The sequence below is a fragment of the Lampetra fluviatilis genome, chromosome 3 (assembly GCF_964198595.1).
Source record: "Lampetra fluviatilis chromosome 3, kcLamFluv1.1, whole genome shotgun sequence".
Lineage (NCBI taxonomy): Eukaryota > Metazoa > Chordata > Hyperoartia > Petromyzontiformes > Petromyzontidae > Lampetra > Lampetra fluviatilis.
Window position 1 is genome coordinate 19,176,005 of NC_136277.1, and position 21,856 is coordinate 19,197,860.

The window sequence follows — 21,856 nt, forward strand, 5'->3', positions numbered from 1 at the left end:
TCGTCACCATCTCCACCACCACCATCATCATCATCGCTGCCACCATCAGTCATCATCAATGTCATCACCATCGTCACCACCACCGTCACCATCATCACCATCACCGCCACCACCGTCACCGCCACCACCGTCACCACCACCATCATCACCACCATCAGCATCACCACCGTCATCACCATCGTCACCATCACAGTCACCATCAGCATCACCATCGTCACCACCATCACAGTCACCACCACCATCATCACCATCACAGTCACCACCATAATCACCATCACAGTCACCACCACCGTCATCACAGTCATCGTCACCACCGTCACCACCGTCCGCAGTGCGCGTGCGCGTCTCGCTTCCTGCACTCCGCCGCCTGCGCCTCGAGCCGCTCCTCCCCCCCCCATTGCTCCCCTCCATCATCATCATTGTTGTTGTTATTGCTGCTGCTGTTGTTGTTGCTGTTGTTGTTGCTGTTCCCGCCTGGCTCCCACCCGGCTCCCACCGCTGCATCTCTCGCGGTGAGTGGAGCCCCACGCGTCTCTCGAACCCGATTGCGTTTTAACCGCGGCGAGAGCGCCAACATCGACCACGAACTCGGTGGTGTTGGGTGTTGTTTGGTGTTGGGTGTTGTTGTGTGGTGTTGTTTGGTGATTGTTGGGTGGTGTTGGGTGTGAGGCCTTCATCCAGCAGTGGATAGAGAACGGCGGGCGTCGCTGCCCAATCACTATGACGGCAACGACGGGACGACCTCGCCGTGTGAGTGTCCGCACGAGTTGATGGCGAGTGGCTGTATCCGTCTCATCGTGGTGGTGGTGGTCAGTGGCACCGCTTGTGACTGTCGGTAGATCTCGCTGGAACCTATAACACCTGGGTCAGTACCATGTGTCCTGCCAGCGAGACACAGCCACTCGCTGGACGTGACGACCACTCCGGTGCACCTAGCCTGGCACCAGCGCCGCGGTGACGTCGGCGGGCGTACACCCAGTGATTGTTGTGGGTACTGTATGTGGTACATGGTACACGGTACTCTTTGCCAAGTTGCATTTTATACGGTGTGCAACAGGTCTCGGGGGTCCTCCCCTAGGTCGACTCGGCTTAAAATGAGTTCCTGGCGCGGTGTGTTAACATCGCCACTGGGGAGAGACAAAGGCGGTCGGGCGTGGTGCTGGCCACCCCCCCCCCCCTCCTCATGGGCCCTGCTACTCGCTAACAGCACTTGCCCCAACTTTGAGGCTACGTCCTTTGTCCTTTGTGTTATAACATTGTGTTTGCGCGTATGTTGCGTGTTTAATATGAGTGGTCTAAGTGCACAGTGTGTTTACCATACAACAATGTGCATGTCTATCACTGTCTTTGTTTCCGCATGGCTTAGTTCAAGTTAATTTATTAGGTATAGCCATGTGAGCCATTCGGCTCTTGAATCGGGTGCAACCGCAACACACAAAAAACAAAAACATGAACAAGAAAACATCTTAAAGTGACTGTGACTAAGTGTAAACAGAAAATCCAAGAAAATGACAGCAAAATATTGCAGAAAAGAGTACAGTAGCCACAGGCCCTGGCTTTGCACCCCCTGCCGTCTTTGTCTTCCTTTGTTGTTATCAGTAATTGCCTTCACACTGGATAGGGAACTCGGGCCTCTGTCACGAATGTGGTGGCTCGAGATGGGGCCCTGGTGAAACGTGTGGGGGGCTGCCTGGTTATTGTCGGCTTCAGTGTTGTTGTGTCACCGTTCTTTGTTTTGGTTGTGCCACTTGAGAACTGGGATATCTGATTATTTAAGGAGCCCATGACTCCATCGAGCATCTCTATTCGATTGTTAGAATAATCGGAAAACACGCAAATTGTAATCAAAAGTTTAACACGTAGGCTTTCGCGAGTAATATTATTCATAACGTTTTTGGGTTCGATCGCGTTATTTATAAATGTGTCGTAACTCTGCACCACCGGACACGGCCAATCAGCAAAAAAAGTGTCACTTTGACAAAAGACAAATAGTTCACTACTTTAGCCCACCGGTGTGTTGAAGAGTGAAACCACAACATTTAACATTTTTGAGTACGACGTTTCGCTGGTAATTACATCCAGCATCTTTCGGGCAATTCGCCAAAATTATAAATGTTGTGGATTCACTCTTCAACACACCGGTGGGCTAAAGTAGTGAACTATTTGTCTTTTGTCAACGTGACACTTTTTTGCTGATTGGCCGTGTCGGGTGGTGGAGGGTTACGACACATTTTTAATAACGCGATCTAACCCAAAAACGTTTATTGTAAACAAAAGGTGAATATCTCCCAACGTGTGCCGCTGGACGGCAGGTGGTTAGCAGGGTTTTGTGCCGTCATAGACATTAGCAAGGTTATGCTGTGCGTGGCCTGGGGATTTTCCTTATCAATAGCTTGAAGCTTCGGTCATGAGAACAAGGTAGACAAAACAAGGCTTTTGCATGGATTTTGTAACGATTTACAAAATGAATTTTAATTAAACATTTGTAATGACATTTTAGTGCTGTAGTAAGTGGTTAAGTTAATTATTCATGTAATTACTCCATCATAAGTGATATTTTATTGCATACACCGGATACAACTGGAAAACAACAGTGTGTACCTCGGCCAATTATATTATTGAAGGCGAAATAGGATAGAAATGGTGAAATAAAGAGTTGGATGCAAGCAGGTTGGAGTACTTTTGAAAAACTTAAATTAATAAAAGCAACTCACTAATGTGCTTTAAGGAATACAGTTTTCATGAAAGCATACTACCTGCTATGACATGGATCAGAGAACATTGTCCTTAAAACAATTGTAACAAGCTGAAAGTGTGTAAAGAAGCATGGAGAGAGAAGCATGCTTATGTTACATTGAGGCAAAGCAACAATTGCACTATATAGCACACTTAAGCTCGAAACATCACTTCGATCTTCATGCAGCAATGGATTGAGCATTACGAAGATGATGCAGGCACGGTGAGATGCAAGCTTGGAATCACATGAGACAGAAATGGGCATACATGGATCAACAGGTAACATGGATCAGGCAAAAAATTTGAGACATAGTATTGGTCTACATTCAGCAGTTGATGGATCGTGTGTGACGACGAATAGTTGTGTTGCTTCCGAAACGTCGTGATTTAATTTATTTGGTTTCATTTAATTTATTTTAATTTTTACCTACGTGACTTTACCGAAAAAACCAAAGAGTATGGATCTTTGCAATCACCAAAACTTCAAATCTAGAAGGATGAATAGTAACTTGGTTCGACACCAGTCTTGGCTAGTCCGGTGCCCAGGGGCACTTGGTGTCAACTGCATTTATGTTTAATTACAAAATAAATTACCTCACGCGTGCTGCGCCTACCCGAATGATGTCGTGTGTATAATATATATGTCATAGCAAGTAACATACTCTCTCTGAAATGTTTTTCTTTTGACACTTTGGTAGATTGCTCTTCATTGCAAAGTTGTTCTCCAAGAGCACTCCCAACCTGCTCTCATCCACCTTTAAAAGTAATAATTTTGATCCCAGTCCATCTTCAATAACTGATCCTGGTATATATACCCTGAAATGTTTTCCAATTGCTCTTCTGACATGTATAAATTTGTTTCATTGAACAGTTTATGCGTGACCTTTGTTTTTGCACATTGATCACGAGCCCCACACTTCAGTTTTCGATATGATATTCTTGTATAATTTCCCTTAATAATTTGCATTGGTTTGCTATTATAAGTGTCATCCACAAATGTGTATTTGTCTATTTTATATTTCTGACATTTTCTCCATAAACACCTCGGCTGCGATTGTAAAGGGAGTACTGAAATATTAGACGTGAAGTCGGATAAAGTGACAATGTTTCTGCAGAGTTACTAAGTCACGTGAAATGTTTGACACACATTTGCGGTCCGTTTGTGTGAAATTATTTTTTATGCCATAGTGTATTTTCAGGCTTTTAAGATGGAAGACACGGCAACAGCTTTAAAAACAGAATCCAGAGGCGCAGGTGGAACGAGAGAATACAAGATTGTGATGCTGGGACCTGGTGGAGTTGGAAAAAGTGGTAAGTGTAGCCGGTCTACCCTGTCCCTCTCCTCCCATCGTGAATCCTGCAATAATGGTCAGAAACATCCTCCACCTCAGCTCCAATTCCTCACCACAAAGTCCACCCAAATCTAAACTGGGGGCATGCCTCGTACTCTCCTGTGCACGTGGGGCTCGGGGTCCAATCCCTCATCAACCCATTGCATTCACTTCAATAATAGTAAAATAAAAACACCAAACTCTCCATAGCTAGCAACAGAATGCACAAAGTATATGTGTGATTAATCACAGCTGAGCTTACATCAGCTACATAAGCATTTTGATAACTGAAAATATTTAAGCTAGATCGTCACACTAGAATTTGTAAAGTTATTGAAGCACCGCTTCTAGTGACTTCCCAATTTGCAAATCCCCGTATTCACAGGAGCGAGTCGATCTAGAGTTCTTAATTCTATTCATAAACCCTGATAATCCATGGGTGAGATGGACACATTCATCTTTAACGATGTTGCAGCTACACTTAAGTTTATGCCATTTTTTTATTGAGTTAGCATGGATTTGGGAAATGCTGCACATTGTGTTATGCAACCGTAGGGCTGAATGACCGTCTGTCATTGTCTCCTGCCTTGAATCAGTCTGGCTTTCCTACATATGCCCCCACACTACTGAGACAAAGTAATGTGGGGTCATAGAGTTATGGTAAAGGTAAAAGAGGCATGACATTCTTCACCAGATTTAAACCTTGCTCCAAAAACGATATCTCCCTTGCTGATGCATGCAAGAGATATGTAATGCACATCACACTCGGTAATAAACATGTTAGCGCACGTTTCTTATTGCACGATTGTGCAATTTAATGTGCATACCTGTATTCTGTGCAACTGCACAAGCATGCACAGCCAAGTGTATACATGGCAGCTGCAGGGTTGCATTTGTGCTTCAGAGTTTTTTAGGTAAGCACAGTAATGGCACCAACATGCTCGAGCGTGCTTGCTCAAGTCCCGTGGAATCTTCTCCTACAAATCTCTACTGGAGCTTCAAGACAAACCCCCAAGTGTGGGGGGAATTCCCAGAGCACGAAGGTCTTATTTCTGCTCTAAATACAATTAGTGCAAGTGTAGTGAGTCCAACTGAGTCACAGACGTTATTATTTCGAGGCAACACATTTATTGTAACACGTATATACAAAGGGGTAACTGCCCCTTTACCAGATACAGCCTAGGGTGGTGACCACCCAGCTAACTACACTATATGGAGGAGTTACGGCTACGAAGGGTCGGACCCTCTCTCGTGTCCCGGCCACGTGTTGATGCCGTGTAGGACGTAGAGCTTCCAGCTTGTAGGATGTGGAGCTTCCAGCTTGTAGAACGAAGCGACCCTGGTCCCTCTCAGGGACCCACCTTATATCCTCCCGGGTCGGGGCTGGCTCCGCCCAGGCCCCGCTCGCCTTCTCGAGCGTTCTAGCTCCCTCTCGAGAGCTCTCCCCGGATATGTGATCACCTCCTAGCCCCCCCACCTGGGGCCGCCTCTGTGGACACTCCAGATCACGTGTCTACGGGGTCAACCAGAGTGCCATGGCCCGGGGCAGCCCTGTCCCTGGGCTGACACTCTCTCGTTCCCCCTTGTGGGAGCCCTCACTGCACGCTATGCGCGGTGCCCGCACTATCCCAGCGCTCACCAAGCCCCGCTAGGGCTGGTACTACACCCATCTACGGAGTGTACTAGATGACAGTGCATCGCACGCCGTGCTGTGCTGAGCCGGCCTCACACAGCAACTCACCCAGTGCTGTCCGCGACGTAGGAACATTGCACGCCACGGCCCTCCCGGGCCGGCACCCTACAGTGACAACCTCGATGTCACTACACAAACATTATGCACAATGACGCTGTATTCTGTAGAAATAATTGTTCTGCTTTGTCAGTGTAAATATTACCTGTAGGTCAGGATGCTAGTTGCAAACTTGAAGCCACATCTATTGAATGTCTTTATCTAAGACTGCTTGTCTTTAATAAGAGTCCTGTAATAATTGTGAGTGCTCTTCAGTTTTATTTGTCACTTGGAAAGTGGCAAGTCAAATAAAGTTAATGGTACTGATAGTATGGTATTGCAATTGGTTATTAATTGCAGTTCCCTTCCACAAGTACAAAATGAAGAGACAACATTAGCAATACCTTGCACTGTATGGTTATGTCAATACCGGGATGATTAATTGGAGTGGGTGTTTATAAATGTGGTCATGCTTGGATATTGAAAGTTTTTTTTATTTTATATTTCACACAGTACAACGTGTGCAGATCTCAAAGGCTAATATATTAATTTTAAGATTGGTAAAAAACAGAACCATTTTGCTATTAATGTGTTTCAATGGAGTACAATTTAAATACACGAGACCAACATGACTGTGTATTGCAACACTGTCTTGTTGATTTGTAGCACCATGGTATTTTTAAAGCAAGAATAAGTATGCTTGCGTGTTGACCTTTAAGAGTCACTGACCCTATTTGAACTTTCTTTGTCAAATGTTAAAGAGGAATTGCTTAACGTAACTAGGCAACAACCGTGTCATTTGAGACTTTAAACTTGTGTTGTTACGGTTTAATATTTACACTTGTTCTTCATGCTTTGATTATAACATTTATTGTGGCGTATTTGCTATACGCGTGCAGACTATTGTGTATAGGCGCAGTGGGATGGTCTAGTGCAGGGGTCGGCAACCAAAATAACAAGAAGAGCCATTTCTTTCCAATTCGGTACAAAATTCAGTATTTCAAGAGCCGCAATGCATCTGAGTACATACTGTACATACGTACATATCGTCAAGAAGCAGCCCGTAAAGAGCCGCATGCGGCTCCGGAGCCGTAGGTTGCCGACCCCTGGTCTAGTGGTAGCGCGCTTGCCACTTATTGCAGAGGTTCATGGTTCGAATCCCACTGGTCAACCTGATTAATACTGCACCATATGCTTCACAGTGGATGTTATCCCTGAAGGTAATTCACAAGAGTAGGCCATTGTGTTGGCGAAATGGTACACATTTTCCAAATTTGAAAGATTACCTTCACGTAACTCATTTTGGATTATACATAGTAATCATCGCCCCCTCCTGCAAAACTTGGCAAGACCCTTTCGAAAAAGATTCATAAGGTTTGGTGATGCTTTCTTGGGTAAACAAACAGTATTACATCATTTAGGTGAAGATTAACAAATATCCTAACTTATAGAACCTAGTCTGTATGTGTTGATCATTAGCTGTGGGTAGCAGTAGTGTCGTGATTAGCACATTGCGCTACAAAACTAGCGACCCGAGTTTGATTTCCACTTATGGTTAACTTCGGGAACGAATATCTGAACTGGTCGTGGACCTTTCCTAGGTTGACTCAGCATTAAATGAGTACCTGATGTGGTGTGTAAAAATATTTATTGGGGAGACAAAGGTGGTGCTGACCACTTTACCCCCTCGTGTGCCGTGCTGACCTTAATAGGTGCTCGCTAACAACGCTTACCCCAAAAGTACGTTCAAAGCCAAATTAAGAATCTTTGTTTTCATAATTAGTTATGTCTGTTGACACTTCACTTGAAGAAATAACTTACAAACCTCACTTAATTATCATACAATGAACATTTCCACAGCTGATTGTAGTTTGTGCAGGACCGGGATTAATTTAATATAAAAATACTGCAAAAAATATGTTTCAAAATAGCATTGCTATAGCCTATTGTATCTGCTAATAGCTGAGCAATGGGTGTACTGTTTTTAGTCGGAAGTCTAGGTAAGTGGCAGACCAGCACAAAAAAGTAGGTTTCCATGCAAACACAGTGCCACCAGAAACACTTTCCACTTTGAATTTGATAAATAATGATTGAGGTTGACACCCTGACCAAATTAACCCAAGACTCATTAACGTTCAGAATTAATTACTGAGACTGGAAACAAGCCTCCAGTGTTAGAGTTGAGGGACAGTGTCCATAACTTACATTAATCTATGACTTGTCAGATTAAGTATCAAGGCTTTGGGCTCCATTAATATATATATTTTTTTATTTCCTCAGTAAAGTGGAAAATTTATATTTGGATTGTCACAGCAGTTCGTTTGTGATCTGTGGTTATATTTATCATTCACAATATGCTATCTGTTGATAAGTGTTCAATTTATGAATTTGCTTCCTTTGGGAATGACTCTCAAAGTACAACTTGGTCATGACAGGACAAAAGCAAGTATAATTACACAATTATTGTGTAATAAAAGTTGGGTATCGTCACATTTTATGCATGGACAGAAACGTCACATTTTCCTATCATTAGTGCCTCATCAAGATATTTCATATAAATGTGAAGAAAATCTTAATTTTGCTGCCACATCACATCTGTGAGTGGAACATCCATGCTGTGTAATGTGTTTTTTTTATCATCTTTAGAAGAGTGTAAAATGGCATGGATCTGAAATGTTTGGAAATTTGCACTAAACCAATTAAATAAAAGCTGGTGGCATTTGCCGTTTTAACATCCAATAGGTCACAGCACTTTTGATCTCTAACTGGAGACGCACGGTGAACCAGTCATTACACTGCCGTACATCATTGCAGAGTAGAGCAATTAACTGCAGCTCCCGATGTGGAACACTTTTTGTGTCCACAATACATGTAAGCTAACACTGACAGAAGGCTATCCTCTGTCTAGGCCAGGGGTCGGCAACCTACGGCTCCGGAGCCGCATGCGGCTCTTTACGGGCTGCTTCTTGACGATATGTACGTATGTACATAGATGCATTGCGGCTCTTGAAATACTGAATTTTGTACCGAATTGGAAAGAAATGGCTCTTCTTGTTATTTTGGTTGCCGACCCCTGGTCTAGGCAGTGGGACCTCTGCTTGAGAAGAACCCCTAACTTGATTTCCCATGTGTCCATAAAGGCCATGGCACACTCGGACATTGTTAGAGCGATTGTCGTTGACAGTCGTCACAAGCAGTCGTAACTCACAGTGTTTATTTACTATGAGCAACTATGGCAACTCGATAAGGCAGTAACAAGAGTGGCAGAGTTATGTCAAGCCAATGAAAACACAGTTTGTTGAAAGTGAACAATGATTGGTCTACAGACTGCTGCTCCTTTTGGCAACCGGGTGACGACTGTCTGTGACTCTTGATTGCAAGTTGCCATCCAGGTACCCACGAGGGGGAGTAGTGATCATTTGGCCAATCGATATGTGTATATGTTGAACTTATTTCGCACTGTACGAAGCCAACCTTCCTAATCGCAGGTGCGGGGGAAGGACAACAAACTAAACACAAAAATATGTTTACAATATAAAATAAAATGATGTGGCAACCATTGCAGGTATTATGACGTTAAGGGGTATGATGCAATAACAAAAAATCTCCAAATTGGCATAGAGATGAAAGGCCAGCCCATCCTAGTGTGATTCTATGCAGGCAATGTAATAAGTGGCCCTTACAAACTTGTGACGTTTCAGATGTATTCTTTCTCACCGAACTTAGCCAACTGTGGTAATCGGGGTGAAAGACTGCGGCATTACTCGGCTCATTTAAAATTAAGAAGGGTTGGTGAGGCAAGTTATGATTATAATACACATTGTTAATATTACAAGAAAACTTTACAGTGTAGTTAGAAGAAATTGCAGATTAAGGGTTGTCTTTCAGGTTATTTAAGTGAACCACAGTTTACCTGAACCATATGCAGAGCTATGGGCAGATGAGAAAAAATATGCTAACCTTTATGAATCATTCTATATTTGAAGTTTTCGTGACTGCAAGGATCCATACTCTTTGGTTCTTTCGGTAAAGTCACGTAGGTAAAAAATAAGAATCGAAATAAAAAATAAATAAAAGTAAATTAAATCACGATGTTTCGATTGCAACACAAGCAATCATCAGGTGTGAAAATCACAGCTAGAATTGTTTTACTAAAGTGGGAGAAATGCCAGGGCTAAGGACTTTATATAAGTGTGGACGTCAGGGACTGGGACCTGAGACTGTGCAAGGGGCGGGGCTAGAAGTGAGAGGTTGAGGGAGCTGGAGATGCGCGGGGGGGGGCACAGCGACGACTGCAGTTACAGCCGATGTTGGCGCCCAAAGCAAAATAGCAGCAATGTTAAACGCTGGGGATGCAATTGACTCGGTAAAATAGACTAGTACCCGCTAAATAAGATGGGACAACTATGCGCAGAATAATAGCCATTTTCTATACTTTTGAGGCATAAGCAATTAGAAAATAGCACTTAGTACCCAGGAACTGAAATCGTGTTACATAGTGTATCAAATTCAGTTTCCCAGAAATGTTCCATTCTAATTTGGTTCACCTCTTACATTGTTTTGATCATGATTCACCTTCAATTATTGCCCCAAGTATACTTATCCTGCTGTGTGATCAACTTTTGCCCTCTCTATAAGTTACTTACAATATTTAATCACATTTGTTATTTATAACTTCTACCATGCAGTTCATCAATCATTGCCTGCAATATATTGAAATGTATTTATTAATGTAATTTATTTTATTTCATTAGGAGACAATCTAGTTAACGGTACGTAAATATTATATTGAAATAGCTTTGACACATCCTTAACCGTGTGTTTACCCTGCCTCACAATGTACACCACTCATGCCTCGGCCTTTAAGGAAATAAGATACACATGATGGTGGGATGGCACTTAGACTCTGGAACATAGTGGCCTTAATAACATGCTTTTAGCCTATGCGTGGGAGGAAAATTACATTTATATTGCCACAATGATATTTCTTCGTCAACGTCAAGCTGGAAAGCGTACAAAGAACCATTGATGAGGTGCATGTGTGGAATTTAAATGAGAGCGAGAGAAACACATGGTTGGCTATGTACGATGTGAAATACGTTTCAACAACCATATGTATGCAAATTAGAAACAATATTAACCATGCAAAAAGTGGGATTGGGCAGGACACGTGACTGGAGGTCGAGGCTAATGCCAGAATGGCATGCAAAGGTGGAACATGCTCGAGGAGATACCCACCATGGAGATGGAGTGCTGAAATTGGCTCATTGGCATATCACAGGACCTTGAGGGATTACAGTGCATTGGGGAGGGCATCATCCAGCAGTATGTAGCTCATGACGTTATGATATTTAACACTTACACTTTCGCGACCAATATCATCCATAATACAGGTTTTTTGGGTTAGATTGCGGAAATATATAAATGTGTCGTTAAACCCATCAATACGCGACACAGCCAATTAGTAAGGGTTGTTACGTAAACAGAACACGCCAATTCGTTACTAGTACAGCACACCGGTGTGTTGGAGAGCCAAGCCACAAGATCAATGGGCCCACAGAATGCGCATTAACCCCCCCCCCCACCCCACTTCGAGCAAGAGAGCGCACAAGGGTGGTCAATACATCCACGCTTCTATTTAAGGAACGAAACTGGTGGACATCTCCACAAATCTGGCTGTCGCCTGATGAAGCTAGTTGTAATTACTGGCGAAACGTCGTACTCAGATTGTAAATGTTGTGGCTTGGCTCTCCAACACACCAGTGTGCTGTTCTAGTAACTAATTGGCATGTTCTGTTTATGTTACAACCCTTACTAATTGGCTGTGTTGGGTGGTGGTGGTACGCGATCTAACCCAAAATAAACCTGTTATGGATGTTATGATATTTGTTTAATTTGCTGTGCATAGGGATTTCTACTTACATTTATGATTTACTGCTCTAACGTTATAATGCAATGCCATGTACTTGGATATCTTGATTCACCATTTGATTTAACATTCTCCAAACGTTTTCCTTTTAAGCATTTTGCAACTTTACCAAATGTATCATAACCATATACTGCATATGTTTAATATGCTACACTCTTTATTGAAGTGCACATGTTTCCTTAGTTACTGGTTGTTGTATGGCTTGCATATTTCTTGAAGACACAGCAACTTTATATAGCAGAATGGTATAATTCTATTTATGTAATCTGTTGTAAAAGGACTCACAAAACTTGAAATGGGCTATATAGTCTCCACGATTAAATGGTGTACTTTGCTGTGATTAAGGTATACAGCAAACACAATGAGAACTGTGGTCTGATATGGCAATTGTACAATTACCAAGGCCATACTCATTGACAATTTGTGAAAAGTAGGTGCCCAGAATGTTTACCATTAATCAGAAGTGAACCACGGTCAGGCATAGGTGCTCCTGAACCATTACCAATGAAATTGAGAACAAGAAATCGCCAGTTTTGTGACAATGGATAAAACATGGGTCCATGATTTTAATCTGGAAAGTAAAGCTTTGAATATTGAGTGAAAACATCATGGATCGGCTCTACAAAGAACATGCATACTGATGAGTTATTTAGAAGAGAGAGAAATATTAATGAGGGGCACAATTTGTCAGTTATGCAGTATACAACTCCTATTCTGTGATTGTTGCAAAGTGGTTAATTTAATTGAGAACAATGTTAGCCAATGCAGTCAAAGAAAGGCGAGGAAAGTTTTGATATCATCTTCAACCAGGATGTCACTCTAATTTGCACAATTTGAGTTGCCATGGGTGGCATTCATGATGTTGGATTAAAATTGGTTCATTACCTTTCACAATCACCAGACCCAGCTTCAATAGACTTACACTTTTCCATTGTTAAAAATAAGCACTTGCAGGAAAATATATATTTTAGTGACAATTAAGCAATGTGTTATTGATGAATGGTTTTATGAGCATGACAACGTTCTTTTGGCTTGGGGATTAAAGGACTGAAACATCAGTGGACCAAGTTCAATGTACACAGGGAAGATGTATGAAAATAACACAACCATATTGCGATCCGTCGTGCATCAGATGTCAAGCTGCAGGCATTTCCACCTCCCCTTGTGTATACTGTGCGTATGTTTTCATGGTTCATTTTGAAGCGTGGCCTAATAAATGTATTTCTGTTGCATTTGTTGGTGTGCAATGCATTAAATTGTGCATCGTGCAAGTGCACTCTGATGATGACCGCTGGGGTGATCTACATCTAAAACTGGAGTTAATGGCATAGAGTGATTATCAGTAAAAAAAAAAGCTGTCAATACAGACAAGTGGAAAAAAAATACAAAGGGAAGTATCTTCAATGGCCAGTTATGCCACAGTGTTTGTGGTCGACATTTTTCAAGACTTAAACGAAACAGAACGTGCATTCAATGGCATGGATTTTCTATATATCAAATGAACTGCATGGTATGCGGCAATGTTAAACATCTGTCTCTTGATGGCACTGAGCTATGGTGAAAATTACCTTTTTCAATGGTTGTTACCAGTCTCGTCATTGAACAACCACTATTAGCTTACCATAAAGTTGTAGTATTTTATTAAACCTGGAGGAATGATGGAATCGGTTTGACCGACTGCAACCCAGAAACTTAAAATGTTGTTCACCGTTCTTTCGATTGCATCACCCTTTGTCAATGTTAATGAGTCAATGGCTAGAGTTATTAAAATACAGCTGTGTTCTGACTACTCTACATTATTTTTCTTCAGCAATGACGATGCAGTTCATCAGCCACCGCTTCCCTGAAGACCACGATCCAACTATCGGTAAGGACATTTACGTTTACGTCTTCATGTTATAACCACGATATATTTACAATTAAGGCAAAGAGTAATTGTGTAGACCACTTGACCTACGCAAGAACATAATTCCTTACCTGGTGCCATTCAGACCAGGTCGCATTTTCGGTATAATATTTGACTTTCAATAAAACATTCAAATCCCATTCACCCAGTACGAAAGCTTCAAATCAAATCAAGATTGGCTTGACACAATTATTACCTTATGGGAACTCGACAGTGGATGACTTACCTTGGCAGATACCAGCCCGGCGAAGATGCAACATTCCCAGATGGTTAAGTAGTAGGTCGTATTGGATAGGAAATATGGGTCACGTTCTGAAGACTGGTGGCATGGGTCCCCCAAATATACATGCATATATTTTGGCAGGACAGCTCAAATCAATGAACTCGTGGTGTATGGAGGAACATAATTTGACCTGGTTGCTATTGGTGGTAACAGAGAGGATAACCACTGTCTTCACAATACACTTTCAACACTTTACTTTACAACACTGTCCACTGGGTTGAGAGCTCTACACCTAGCCCCTTCGCTCGAATGCAGAAATCAAATTACCAATAGCCAGTTAATGAGACACACAACTCAAATGATAAAGCTCTGAATTTTTTTAAAACAAACAGGCATCAGTCCATTATCTCCATTAACAGCCCATTTTGCGAATAGGGAGCTGTGTACTTAATAATGGTACATGGCCTCATTGTTCTGGCACATGGACAGTATTCTTGGACTATGAATTATATTTAAACACTTATACTCCATTTTAGTAGCTGCAAATAGAAAATTACGATTCCTTCTAAGATCATTAGATGAGATGCTTTTCTTACAACCATGTGGATATCCGAAATATATAGTAGTCTTACACTTTTGGAACAGTAATTATATCTATAAGTCCAGAAAGTAAACAATTTGATGGATGATGATTTTTTTAAATAATGGCATCCATCTCATGATAGATGATACATTTCAATACCTTACTCTTCGCTTACTCGAGTTCATCTTGCTAGGTTTAGACCACTCTTAGCCGAGTGCAAGAGATGTTCAAAAGGTGCACTGCGTTACTTTACGCATTCCATTGGGGTCTTGCCCTCTATCTTAACAGCAACTGGAAGAGTGTGTATCAAGACCACTTGATCATAACATCGCACCCTCCCCACAGGCAGCCGTTCTCAGAGAACCCACAGACAGACGCGAGCTAAGACCATGCATCATTTGCCTCCATTTCAGTGCTTGTCACAATAGCCCCTCCCCCTCTCTGGCAGAGTTATGGAGGAACGTGTGTGGCAACTGCAGAGCACCTCGCCCACCTGATTAGGACACAATCTCTGCCGTCAAGGCCATATGAGCTCTGTTCCTGGGCCTGTAAATTAATTTGTGTTGCTGCCAATATTTTACTTTACAGTGCTGCAAAACGTGCTTTGTTGGCCTTCGGTGTTGGTATTTTTTGTGTGGAACTTCGTAAACAGAAAGTGTAATATGCAGTTGTAGGACAATGTAAAATTGAGTTGTGATGGGTGTGATAGCCTTGGTACATGTGGGGAGCGGTAGTGTAGCGGTTAGAATGCTGCGCTACGAACCTGGTGACCCGAGTTTGATTCTTGCTTACAGAACTGGTCTTGGTCCTCCCATAGGTCGACTGAGCCTCAGATGAGTACCTGGTACGGTGCATAAACATCACCACTGGGGAGATAAAGGCGGCCAGCGTAGTGCTGGCCACCCACCCCCTCATGCGCCGTGCCAGCCTTCATAAGTGCTCGCGAACAGCACTTGCCCCAAAAGTCTGTTATGGCTATATGGGGGGGATCTTGTTCTTTGTTGTTGACATGTGAAATGTATAGCTCAGTATTTGATCATGTGAATGTCTACGTATAGCCCTTTTTTTATAAAACAAGAGTATTAAAGTGAACAAGCCTCCTGTCCCAGCAAATGTTTGTGGTAACTGACCTTATGTACTTTGTTTTTATAGAGGATGCCTATAAAACACAAGTCCGCATTGATGATGAAACGGCACACCTTGACATTTTGGACACTGCAGGACAAGTAAGGCAACCATCATAATTCTGGCTATGTTTTTGCACTGTATAGCCATTGTTTCATTTCCGCATTTTCAGCCAAGAAGTAATGAGAGTAATCCGTTGCCTATTGTTCCGTGTAAGAAATATGGTAAATGTAGAGACAGTATCTCTCAAAGGCTGTATGCCTGTAAGCCAAAGGATTGTTACGTTAGTCATCATGTTGCTCTGTAAGCTGTAGTGGGAAAGATATAGAAAACAATCAAAGCTTTCTACGCAGGGGACGTTATGTTTGTCTTTTAATAGACTTGCCTGCAGGCTTTTAGAATGGACCATTTTGGATACTTTGCCAGAGATTGACAACAAAATATACTTACGGGTCTTTTTTTTTCCTTATGGTATATCCTTTACAGTTGTACAGTACAATATACTTATAATGGTATGACCTTTTACGAGATCATTTTGAAACGTGTTATTTTGGAGAGAAAGAAAAATGACTTTTCTGATTCATGTTTAACATTTACAGCAGAAGGCATACACTGTCATCATTCCATGACTGGTTGACAGAAGGATTCAATTAATCAAACTTATGCAGGGTGTCTTAGTACGAATGCACGTCATATATTGTTTCATTTTATATGAATGACGAACATTAAACAGTTTACTTTGCCATTTCATTTTCCGTTAGGCGGAGTTTACAGCCATGCGTGACCAGTACATGCGCGCAGGCGAAGGATTTATCATCTGCTACTCCATTACCGACCGCCGCAGTTTCCAGGAGGCTGCTCAGTTCAAACAGCTCATCTATCAAGTCCGTCACACGTACGAGGTTCCTGTGGTGCTTGTGGGCAACAAGACCGACTTGGGAGAAATTCGCCAGGTGAACAAATCACTTAAGTGGCATTTAACAAACATTAACTACGTGTTAAACTCAAATGATTAAACTGAATTTGTGCACCTAATCCTATTTCAGGCTCATGTTTACTGATCATAAAGTTTATTCCAAGAACTAGGTGAACCATGGATAGGTACCCTCCTGAAATAGTATGGAGACATTATACCGGAAACAACAACATATTTCAATGCCTCTTCATGTCTCCCACCAATCCCAATGCATTTAAAAAATATATTTTCCACTGTTCTCTAACACATGGGGCAATCTCTTTCACACATTCAATCTCATGTCGAGAAGAAATTAAGAGGGTCATTAGAAATCATTGGTATTTTAAAAATGAATCACCCTTTATTCCAGCACTTTTATTATTTTGGTGGAGACTGAAATATGCAGAATCAGGATATGGGAAGTACAAAGATGAACTTTTTTGTAACAATGTATCCATTAGATTAACCAGTGTTTCTTCTCTTACCTTTTTTGAAAGTCCATTTTTACTCATGGTATAAATTTAACATAATGCCATATAGACTTTAATCATAACGATTCACTGGCACCACCACATCAATACATGTGCAATTCGGCTTCAGATTTTAGCAGCATTTTCTGGCATAAAATAGGATGAATGGTATTGCTCTATGCCTAAGTGGATTTTGTGTGCCGTGACCCTGTGACATGGCGTATAGATGACAGCCTGAGCTATTTCCGAGTGTTGAGAGTGGGGCGATAGATTTGTCTGCTGTTTATAACCAGTATTTATTCTTTTGGATGTGTGTGCTTATAATGAAAATCCACAAAGGGGAAGTAAAATGTGGAAGTTTTTTTCGTTGAAAAGGAAAATAAACTCGTGTTTTGGTCAATATATTCCATTGCCAATTGTGCAAGTCAGCAGACTTGAATACATTTTTGTCAGCATTCAAGAGCAGACCAATTAGCATACATTTGGTAAGTGCATGTTTCCAGAATTGAGGCATTTAAATCATTACATTGTAAATGACATGAGGTCTGTTAATGATCCAATGAATAAAAAAAAATGTACGTACACAAAATTGTCGAATGAGAATATTCGAACAAAACAATATACTGGAAAATGAATAATTGTGCATTGCACATTTGCTCACATTCATGTGCTTGTGGGTGTGCTATTTATGCAATGATGTTTGTGGTCGTGAATGGATAACTTAACCCAGGCCTATCTCAAATTGCTCTGCATTCTGCAGGTCTCGCAGGAAGAGGGCCGATCACTGGCACGAGAGTTTAGCTGCCAGTTCTTTGAGACGTCAGCCGCGCTGCGGCAGTACGTGGACGAGGTATTCTACGCTGTCGTGCGGGAAATTCGCCGCAAGGAGCACGATGCCATGGTGGCGATGGAGAGACGGTCCAAAAGGAAGGAGAGCCTTTGGAAAAAGCTCAAGGGCTCCCTGAAGTCTAAAAAGAGAGAGAACGTCACATGAGTTTCACAGGCCGCATATGCCTTCAGCGGCTGAGGAAATTTACACCTCGCAAGCTGGCACTAATCTCTATAAATCATAGGTTAGACTCGTGCACTGTGGCTTAATGTGTTTCTCAATATTTCATCAGGTTTTGTTTGATTAGTTTGAGGTGGGCTTGTTTACGGCACGTGGAACGGTGCCACGTACCGTGGAACCCGCATAATATCCAATTTATGACTATCATTCACCACCCTTACACACATCACTGACTTAAACATCTGTGCTTGATGCAAAGTAATTTTGAAATACTTTTTCTTAAAAATGTAAAAGTCAGTGTCTCCTCGCTAATGAGCGTGGGGAAGTGCTCGTCCCCCTTTTGGAAGGTTTGAGGCAGTGCTGGAACTTTCAAGACGGATGAAAGGCCGAGTCTATTCTGACCCAAATGAGCAAGTTGCCCAGTATGATAACTGCGGCGAATAAAAAACGAAGTGTTATACCTCCTCTTGGAATATATTGAAAAGAGCTCAAGTAGGAAAACACGAATTGATTTGAATGAATGAATTGGTTTACGTCCCTAATATGGGCAAATTCTTAACCCTCCACCACCCAACATAGCTAAACAAATCACGTTTATTTGGCTGTGAATATTATTATTGGCCATGAAATCCTGTGATAAATGATATTGTTGTGAGACAGAAAAACATCACTTCATCTCCGATAGGCAATGACTGTTCTAATATTTGCACTTTTATCTTAGTGGCATTTGTACAATGATCATGCATTTCTCACCCCATTTAAATCACAAAATGTCTTATTTTGAAATCTCGTCTTGAAAGCTAAAATGAATAAGAATGTAACATACCTGGTATGTTTACATAATAATGGTCACACAGGTTTTCCAAAAATATACATAGATCTGTTTTCCCAATGTGTAGAAGGTCACCTGTTTTGTGGTGAATGTCCCCAGAAGTACAAGGATGACTTTGCATCAAGTATGGGTAGCTAACTACATTGCATTGTATTTGGTCAGTGTGAAACTTTTTTTGGCACAAATACAAGAGTCTGATGTTAAGGGGTGGTGGGTGCTGTCGATTTGAGGGTATTTTCCTTGTTTGTAATTTTTATGATCACGGAAGTTAATCGCCAGTTTACTTTTAGGACATCCTTTCAACTTAAATATTGACTTGTGCTTAGAATCACTGTATTGCTCATTCAACAGTTGTGTTTATTTATATGACCACTTAAAGTAAATTATAAAGCAAACCAGAATACATTATTTGAATTCAAATTTGCAACAAAAAAACGTCAAAGTAGTCTTTTGGACATTTACATTTCCTTAAACTTGCCTTATGTTTACTGTAGCTTAACAGAATTAGACTCCAAAAGTTCAGCTCGCATGGTTGTTCTCACTGTGGGAAGGGTAACACGCTTGAACGTGATTATATTTGGTTTTCTAAATATGATATTTTATAATCCATTTACCTTCATGTAGACATGGTAGGGCAATTTATCACAACTGGACACCTACCTTTTTATTCCACGTGTTTTTTCATTTTAAATTGAATCAAATATAGTTATGATCGAGTTGCATACAAAACTGATGACATGGTAAAACAAACTGCTGATAATTTCACAATGATCTGTAGATGTTGCAGTTGGAGCTTATTTATTTTGTTTCAGGAATGAAATGCTATTTTTTTAAATATTGCTCAAGTTGTACTTATTTATAATCCATTTATAATTAAACACATTTAGATGTAAATGCAAATAATTACTAACAGACTAATACCAAAAACATGTTAATGTTAATTTTAGTCGGCACTCTCTAAATTTAAAAGTTTGTCATTTATATATATAAATAAAAAACATACAATTAAAAGAAAAAGCTGATGCCATTACAGCAAAAGTATTTTAAAATTACGAACAAATCCTTTAGCAGTGACAGTTAAAGTTATTGTGGACTATGATATGCTTACATATTCAGTCCTTCAAAGCATCGTCGTTAGTTGAAGATTCATGATCTTGCTCCATATCGTTAATTTGTCATTTTTAATTAACCTCAGGTCTACGTTGCAAAGCAAAATTACAGTTGCAATACAAGAGGTTATAATAAGTGTTATTGAAAAAAATCACCACCAGTCAAACTGACAACTGGAATGGGGTGTCCAGAACATGGTATCCACATCATGTTAATGAAGACCAATGTTCATATCACCAAGACTGTTTGCAAATGGTAATCATGTTAACTAGTCCTCTCTGGTTCTTTCGGTAAAGTCACGTAGGTATAAAATAGTGATTTGTTTAATTTTCTACCTACGTGTATTTACCGAAAGAACCAAAGAGTATGGATTCCTGCAGTCACGAAAGCTTCAAATCAAGATTGAATGTTAACTGGTGTTCAAATGCTTGTAGTACAGGTTACATGATGCATAACGGAATCAAGAATGCATTAGAGGAAGATTCAGTGTGGTCAGGACTGTCTTAAATACTCCTGCATGAGGCTTAACAGGAGGAATAAGTAGCCTGGTGAGACCTTCCATATCAAAAGCTGGATGGATTCAATTCACTCAAATGCCTGTTTTCTAAAATGTAAATATTTGATTAAAATCCCAGTTGATGACGTTTACAAAATTGAGTCAGTGGGTCAATGACCAGAGGGTGACATTTGTAATGTTTTCTTCCAATCAACTGGAACAAATGCCAGCCTACGTTCATGTATTGCATAATAATACAATTAAGAGTCTACCTACATTTGCCTTAAGAGCTATTTTTTAGCCTGTATATGGAAACTATTATTGTACTTGTGGTTTAGAAAATGATGTATGTTTGGGAAATAATACTTTTTTAATAGCAGCTTTGTCTAGAATCTATCAGTAAGAAACAGTGAGAAAATGATCACTTGTTTGAGTAAATTGTCGTCGCCCATAATACTATGATCAAGCAGTTTGCCATTAACATTTGTATCATGTTTAAATGTGCACAATTTCCAAAGTGCATAATTTAACAAATAATTACGCTGTGGCTACTTTATTGCCAGCACACATAGTGAAATAACTTATTTAGGTGCCTTTTCAATGGGGGGCAGTAAAGAATTATTGCAATTAAAAAAAAAGATACTGTAAGTTAATTGCACATTTTTGGTTTAAAAATTCCTGCATAAAAATAACATTAAAAAAAGGCCAACACATAAATGTATTAAATTGAAAGATTAAGAGTTTCAATGTGCATTGTATTACATGTTAGCTTCATGTATATTGAGTAAATAATTAACCGCATTATTATCCTACTTTGATTTAAAATAGGAAAAATATAAAAAAAACTCGCCCCTAAAAAGTGGTTGTTTTCAGGATGAAAACCAAAAACGGGTAATTGTGGACATTGAACACTGTTACTTGGTAGCTGTTTCATGCGAATCGAGATGCCATCGTCTGTTTTTAATTTGTGTCAAAGCTGTTGAAGCCTGTTTTACAGTTCTAATAAATGTTGTTTCATTTTGTCTGTTAATACGTCTCGCAAGCGTTGTGTTTACAGTTTAAGACGTGCAATTTTGTTTTAATTCGTCAACTTGAAAATCGTCTCTTTGAAAATGTAGCACAAATGACATACAACATATAATTCTGCAAGGATATTAAATGAAGTGCACAGTAATACTTTACAGACCTTCTGTTTATCCACCGATGAAAGTCATCCCAAGTTCTGTTCGGTCGCAAGGGTTGTTTAACGATGTTCACTTCCATGCTGGCCAGTGCAGGCTGGTGAAGTGTGGCCCCAGATCGGTTGAGAGGGGGGGAGATACCTTCCTCATCTGTACTAAAGTGTAACCCATCAACATGTATAAATTGGTGGCCAATTCAAAATGTGCCACTTTAGGTGTCCATGAATTGTTTTGTTCTGAG

The 21,856-nt window shown here is 40.7% G+C and overlaps 1 protein-coding gene across 3 annotated transcripts; it reads left to right on the forward strand.

Moving 5' to 3' along the window:
* Window positions 1-314: 314 nt before the first annotated feature.
* On the forward strand, window positions 315-21,464 carry LOC144953868 (GTP-binding protein Rit1-like). Of its 3 annotated transcripts, XM_078884524.1 has the most exons (7): window positions 400-512; window positions 3,435-3,499; window positions 3,925-4,047; window positions 13,536-13,592; window positions 15,590-15,663; window positions 16,324-16,515; window positions 17,748-21,464. In XM_078884524.1, coding segments are annotated over exons 2-7 (681 nt in total). In that variant the 5' UTR covers window positions 400-512; window positions 3,435-3,498; the 3' UTR covers window positions 17,982-21,464. The 3 variants fall into 3 exon arrangements, with proteins under 3 accessions (XP_078740660.1, XP_078740650.1, XP_078740654.1); XM_078884534.1 differs by lacking the exon at window positions 3,435-3,499 and having other exon boundaries at window positions 315-512; XM_078884528.1 differs by lacking the exon at window positions 3,435-3,499 and having other exon boundaries at window positions 407-512; window positions 3,936-4,047.
* Window positions 21,465-21,856: the final 392 nt, after the last annotated feature.